The sequence below is a fragment of the Physeter macrocephalus genome, chromosome 21, assembly GCF_002837175.3.
Source record: "Physeter macrocephalus isolate SW-GA chromosome 21, ASM283717v5, whole genome shotgun sequence".
Lineage (NCBI taxonomy): Eukaryota > Metazoa > Chordata > Mammalia > Artiodactyla > Physeteridae > Physeter > Physeter macrocephalus.
In genome coordinates, this window is record NC_041234.1 from 76600269 (window position 1) to 76607130 (window position 6862).

A 6862-nucleotide genomic window follows, 5' to 3' on the forward strand; every position below is an offset into this window, starting at 1 on the left:
AACTCAAAACCAAAGAAAGAATTCCCCCATTCCCACTCCAATTTTAATTATTAATTTCCTTACTAGCCTGAAGGTACAAGTTATACCTCTCCCTATCCAACTTCTTAATGTAAACTATACAATAAAAAGAGTCTGATCTCTAGGAGAATGCTAAGCATATGCTATTTCATAGCAAGGAATGTAATCCTTTCACCGGGAATAGTTTTTGTAAACAGGGACTTTTTAAAAATGAGAGTCAAGACCTCAGTTTTATATTTCATATCTAAAACTGTACTCCAAGTAGAAATATGGGGCTTAGCTTTCTCAGTGGAAAACAACCATCCCAGATTTTCCAAAAGTTAAACACAATGATTTTAGAGGAAAACACTATTTATTGTGTAAAAGATTTCTATTCATTAATCAAAGGCACAAAACAAAACTAAGACTATTAAAAGTTAACCTTAATGTTGACAATTCTTATCAACCTGGTAAGGAAATACCAGCTAAAGCTAATGAAGATGAGTTGCTTTAAATTCCTAAGGAGAATACAATAACTCTTGACACCATTAAGTGATAATTAGAACTTTTCTAACAATAGGGGAAATATAAATGTTAGTATAAATACCTAAATTTCGAGGCAAAGAAATGTAAAGTGTTAACTGTGTTGCAACCTGGTGTATCACAGAGGACTGGTAGTGCCTTTTATAGCCTTAGGTACCTTAGAGGTCAGAGACCGTCGTTACTACCGTTTGGCAACTCTGATGATGGGTGTTATTCAACTACTGGCTGGAATTAAATTACACAATGTGACTCTGCCTATCAGCAGAACAGAGACTAATGAAAACATTTTAACTTCTTGATGCAAATTATACAATCACACCAGATAACCCTGGCTGGGAAAAGTCCAGTTTGGAGGGATCAATTTTCGATCACACTACGTTGACAGCAAACTCACAGTGCCGTTCAAAAGCCACACACTGAGAAAAAAAAAAAAAAGTCAAGAGGAACACAGTATTGCTTCATTTACAATTTACTAAGCTCTTCCAGTGTTTCAGAGTGACATGGGGATTTCAACTATCTAACATGAATGGGACAAAAGGTGGACTTTGAACATATCAAGCAAATGTCTTGATCGAATCAGACTACTGGTATAGTTTTTCAATCTATCTGTAAGAAATGTCGGTCTTCCATCCAGGCGATCTTGTAAGTCACAGGGTTGGGGGTGGGGATGTTAATATCCTAAAATTAAAGAAAAAAAGTTAATTTACTTATAACCCAAATTTCAATATCTGTATTCCTTTCCACACATTCTAGTCTGCTAATGAAGACCTTCACGTGTTCCCAGTGAGTGGCTCAATTCAAATGTGAAGGGCGCCCCAGGGATTAATTCAGCCAGCTACAGTTCTCACATTTTACCATACAAATACTGAAGTGTTTTGTTGTTTTTTTTTTTTGTGTGTGTGGTACGCGGGCCTCGCTCACCGTTGTGGCCTCTCCCGTTGTGGAGTGCAGGCTCCGGACGCGCAGGCTCAGCGGCCATGGCTCACGGGCCCAGCCGCTCCGCGGCATGTGGGATCTTCCCGGACTGGAGCACGAACCCGTGTCCCCTGCACCGGCAGGCGGACTCTCAACCACTGCGCCACCAGGGAAGCCCAATACTGAAGTTATTGAAGCACATGTTTCTCCAAAATCTAGTTAAGCTAGATGAGTTTATGGCTCCAGTAACAGTCCACCAGAGGACTGCAGTAAATGAGAATTAGGTACAAGACCAGGGGAAAATGCTGATATTGACCAAGAGCAGAGTGTACTTTCCAGGTCACTATTGGGATTCTTCACTTCTCTACACTAGGTCCAAATCTTTTAGAAAGGGGACCACTTAGGATCTTTAGGCTGACATGTGCAGGTAAACCCAGAGAGGCCCTTCTGTCCTGTTTGGCCATGACTTGTATTGAGAGACAAGTGCCTATGCGGGGTTACACAGTACCAATAACATTTGAATGCACTGCTGGACATGACCTTCTTGGAAAACTCAGTCCATCCATCACATGTATAGGCTGGAGTAAACACTAACACTGAGAGAGCTGAGGATCAAAATGAACATACCTTAAAGTTGGAGAGGAATAGGCCCGTGTTATGCTGGTTACACTATCTCATACTGGTTATTTGTTATGGCGCGAGAGAGGCAGTAGGCTAGAAAGATTCCAATCAGCTGGAAACAAAATACAAGCAAAATTAAACACACACATACACACAAAGGTTAAAGACCTCAGGATACAGGTATATTCTCCTTTCACTTCTAATTCACTACCCATTTCCTTAAGTTTTTTTCTAGAGTAAGCATATAAGTGAAGTCTAACTACTACTGTGATCGGAATTTCACAACCACCACTGACAAAAATCACTCAGGAAAATCTTGAAGTTTGGGGAAACTTTCCTTACTCTTCCTCTCAGTTATCAGAGCAAAAAGGATATGGCTTAGAATATGCATCTCATCAAGTAAAATCTCCATCTATCAAGGCAGAGATTCTCTTGGAGGATTCTAAAACAGTGCTGTGATGATGAAAACGTTCTGTAATACCTGTTCTGTCCAACACGGTGGCCACTAGCCACATAACTTTTGAAAGGTGGCTAGCGGCTATTAGTGCAGATTCAGACAGACCTAGCAGGGCAGGTCTTAGAGAACTCTGTAGTTGTGGAAAACAGTGTGGGAAAACATAAGATGCAAGACAACCAAAAATTGGAATGAAAAGAGCAAAACTACTACATCTCTACTGTGATGAGCAACTGAGAGTTTTGTGAAAATATGACTTCTCTAAAAATGCCCTTGCTAACCAGGGCCCTGAAGCAAAAACTTGAAGCCTTCAAAGTGGAAATCTTGTAGCTTACACCTCACAAGAGTGATGAAACATTTCCTAACTACAAGGACTTACCTGGAAGCAAGCAACTCCAAAAGAAATTCCCGCAACAACTCCCATTTCTGACTCTATAATGGTCATCACCTTTATAAAACAACCCTCATGGAAGAGAAAAAAAAAAAACATTAAGTACAGCTCAAACCATAATAAGTACTTTGATCACACATCTCTGCAAAAGATGAGCTACCTTAGCCTTTGATTGTTCTTTTATTAAAATTTATTGTTTCATAACAAACCCTGTCTCCTTTGAGGAACACAGGTTCCACGTTTTGGATTATGCATTTAAGTGTGAAATCAAGTCACCAATTTTCTGAGCTTCAGTTTCCTCATTTATTCAATGAGAATAACACCTGCTCTGCCCTATTTCAGATTACATGTATTGTGAGTACAACGTAAAGTCTTTTTTTACTCCTTACTTCATTGTTTACTTTATCTGCATCTCTCTGAGGAGAACAACCTTCAAGTTTACAGCAGCTCTTGGGAAATCCTTTTTCTGAGTAATAATTAGTATCCTTCCAATCTCTATAGTTGGTGACACCACAACAATGCAACTGAAAAAAATCCAACAGAAGCATTTATAGTTCATATTACCACTTTGTAGTCAAACAATTAAACCATCATCTTAGATTATACTTGGTGATCTCTATCTTAAGACATATTTTAAAGCAGCTGTTCTCTATTGGCATTATAATTCATGAGATTAGCACTTTGGGACTGGCCTTACTTTCACTGCTACAGTACAAATGGCTAACGTCTGGTAGGCAGGGCCCTATCGTCTTCTCTGAGGGAGTAAGGAATGTGTTCCCCTCTTGAGAAGCCACCACCTATGACCACTTACCGTATTTTGGATCTTGTCTACTGCATCGCTTCTATAATCTCCCGTAGCGTTATATTGCTTTAAAGCTTTGTCATAATTATTCTTAAAGCTGTTCTTAATCTACAGCAAAGAAACACAAGGCCAGTAAACAAAGATTTTAGAATGTTCTTTTGGTTTCTACGTCAAATAAGAAATTCCCACATCTGACCAATGGTCCTATCTTTGATAGCAGCAATGTGTATGGTAATTAACTTCTATGGTCCAATCCTGTCTCCTAAGCAATGTAAGTTTAGCTAAGGGGATTCCTAAGCAAAACATTCCAGTAAAAGATGATAACGACTAGAAGTTCAAAGTGCTATGGGAACATATATTTATTCAAGGGGCAGCTTCCTTCTACTGTATCTCCTCCCATCCTCAATCTTTCTTCACTTTCAATTGAGTACACATCTGATGCCTATGGGATTTTTAAGCTACAAAATCTCACTCTGGGAGAATGCACTACCACTCTGCACTACCACTCTCATTGATAAGCCTTCAGTACTCATTGAATGACTTCCTAACCCCAGATTTATTAAGGTTTTGATGAGTGAAGAAGGTATCAATTTTGTGTTATCAATTTTGTGCTTTAAATATTTTCCTATCGCTAAAGTTATAAATTGTACTGTCTACACTTTAATAGGTACTTACATACAGAAAAATGACTGCAAATACAAATAATTATGGGTACCTTCAATTTTCTTCTGGTGACTATCAGTCTTTACCAAAAAAGTGGGCTAGGTTTTTTTTTTGCGGTACGCGGGCCTCTCAGTGTTGTGGCCTCTCCCGTTGCGGAGCGCAGGCTCCGGACGCACAGGCTCAGCGGCCATGGCTCACGGGCCCAGCCGCTCCGTGGCATGTGGGATCTTCCCGGACCGGGGCACGAACCCGTGTCCCCTGCATCGGCAGGCGGACTCTCAACCACTGCGCCACCAGGGAAGCCCGGGCTACATTTTTTTTTTTTTTTTTTTTTTTTTTTTTACCAGAAAGTCATTACTGTCAGCTACAGGTTGAGAGGTCAGCTTTAAACACAGCTGTAAGTGATTTTTTAAACTAGTGAAAGCTGTCATTTAACTCTATATTACTTAAATTTATCCAGCTTTATCTCTTAGAGGATAAATTTTCACATATTAAGGTTCCCAAACTCAGGCTTACCTCATGTCTGAAAACAAATCCTACGATGGCAGCGACCAGTTCAACCAAAAAAATGAGAGTCAGAAACATTGCATACTGCAGGATAAAAAGAAAAGTCCAAGTCAGTTTATACATCACAGCTGCAAAGGGAGTCAACGTTCAGCACGTTTTTATGGAAAAGGGCAGGGAAAACACAACAAAGGTGGGAATTGGCAACTACACTGTTACTTGCTAAGTTTTCATGAGGAAGAGGAAAAATCAAAAAGGGCCATACCTAGTTCCAAGAAACAAAGCCTACAACATATAAGCCTTTTCAAAAACCAACAACCAATTCTAAGAAAGCAAGGACTCACCAGTTTTAGCATCCATGCAGAAGCTCGGCAGGTAGCAAAACAGCCGAAGGTGCCCAAAAGAATAATGACAGTGCCAGTGCCAATGAGCACGAAGGGGACATTGGTGGCCTTTTCATTTAAAAGGGAAAAATAATTCTCTAGGCTCACCTTGCCCCAAATGCCAACAGCAAGAAGGATGACACCAGTGATCTATGTGGGAAATCAGAGAATTGAGAGTTACACACTGTATACAGCAACATCTTCAAACCACAAACCACTAGGTGTTTAAGAAACAATAGGTGTTGAGAATTGATGTAGCAGTCTGTGGCCAAAGAGCTGTGGCTGGGTTATGGTAGACAAGGGGGGTGGGGCTGTACACAAGAACAGGCCTTGATAAATCCACACGCTGGATCACTGTGGCCAGGACAAAACCAAGGGGCAGCTAGAGAAGGCACCTTGACAAAATTCTTAAACTTTATCTGTTTTTTTGCCCCAGGGATCAAAACTTAACTGTTTTACACCCGCCTTAGGAAGAAAACCTTTCCGCGGGTGGGGGTGGGGGTGGGGGGAGCGTTTCTAAGAGTTCCAGAAACTTTCCCCTTCCCCCCAGTTCAGACATGAGCACAGGGTACAAAGGGATGGTACACAAAGCAAGCCCAAGGACAGACTGGCGGGAGTGGAGCCATTACCATACTTACCTGAGAAATACTCCTCTCTTATGAAGCAGTGAAAAGAAAAAGACTATTATGCAAGCAAGCCCTCACCGGGGCCGGGCAAGCCTTGCCTCTCCAATGGTTCGGGGACACCCTCTGTTTGCTCTGGGGGGATTCACTCCCTTACTCGCCCCCCGCATCGAATTCCAACGCTAGGCACGTCTGGGTCCCAGCTCAGCCTCTCGGTTGCCGTCGCCCGACACCCCGACCCGCGCGGGCGAGATGCCCGAGCCCGAGCTCGAGCCCCAGCACGTCGGCACCAGCACCGGGGTCCCAGCAGCGACCGCAGCCCCAGCCCCACCAGCGCCTCCCCTCCCCACCCCCGATCCGAGCTCCCTCCGCTCCGGGTCACCCCACCCACCCCCCGCCTCTCCAATGGTTCGGGGACACCCTCTGTTTGCTCTGGGGGGATTCACTCCCTTACTCGCCCCCCGCATCGAATTCCAACGCTAGGCACGTCTGGGTCCCAGCTCAGCCTCTCGGTTGCCGTCGCCCGACACCCCGACCCGCGCGGGCGAGATGCCCGAGCCCGAGCTCGAGCCCCAGCACGTCGGCACCAGCACCGGGGTCCCAGCAGCGACCGCAGCCCCAGCCCCACCAGCGCCTCCCCTCCCCACCCCCGATCCGAGCTCCCTCCGCTCGGGGTCACCCCACCCACCCACCCCCGCACGACCCCAGCCCGGGATCCCCTCCCGTCCCCGGGCGTCTCCGTCTCTCACCCAGAAGATGAATGTGTAGATCAAGAGGACGCTCTTGAAACAAGTGATGACCGGTTTGGTCTGCAGCCTCCGAGACGGGGACGCCATGACTAGCCCGAGACCCTGCCCCGCCGCGCCAGGCGATCGGAAGAGAGTGAGCGAGGCGCGGAGCCCCCGAGTCTCTCCGGAAAGTACCGAAAAGTTACGAGCGTCTGCGACTGAGAAGAGCCGGAAACAC

General features: G+C 44.3%; 1 protein-coding gene across 2 annotated transcripts; it reads right to left on the reverse strand.

Annotated features, from left to right (window-relative positions):
- Positions 1–993: 993 nt before the first annotated feature.
- On the reverse strand, positions 994–6862 carry TSPAN6 (tetraspanin 6). Of its 2 annotated transcripts, none has more exons than XM_007109674.3 (8): positions 6646–6862; positions 5235–5423; positions 4903–4977; positions 3733–3831; positions 3311–3445; positions 2910–2993; positions 2083–2188; positions 994–1218 (listed from the first exon to the last, which is right to left on the reverse strand). In XM_007109674.3, exons 1-7 carry the CDS (start codon positions 6730–6732, stop codon positions 2120–2122), a joined length of 738 nt encoding a protein of 245 aa, XP_007109736.1. In that variant the 5' UTR covers positions 6733–6862; the 3' UTR covers positions 994–1218; positions 2083–2119. The 2 variants fall into 2 exon arrangements, with proteins under 2 accessions (XP_007109736.1, XP_007109737.1); XM_007109675.4 differs by having other exon boundaries at positions 5382–5423; positions 6646–6841.

Coding starts and splice junctions, on each gene's coding strand:
- TSPAN6 (XM_007109674.3), bottom strand. CDS start 6,732: ATGGCGTCCCCGTCTCGGAGGCTGCAGACCAAACCGGTCATCACTTGT. Junction 4,978..5,234: donor CTGCATGGATGCTAAAACTG/GTGAGTCCTTGC, acceptor TTTATCCTGCAG/TATGCAATGTTTCTGACTCT. Junction 2,189..2,909: donor TTGGAGTTGCTTGCTTCCAG/GTAAGTCCTTGT, acceptor TTTTGTTTCCAG/CTGATTGGAATCTTTCTAGC.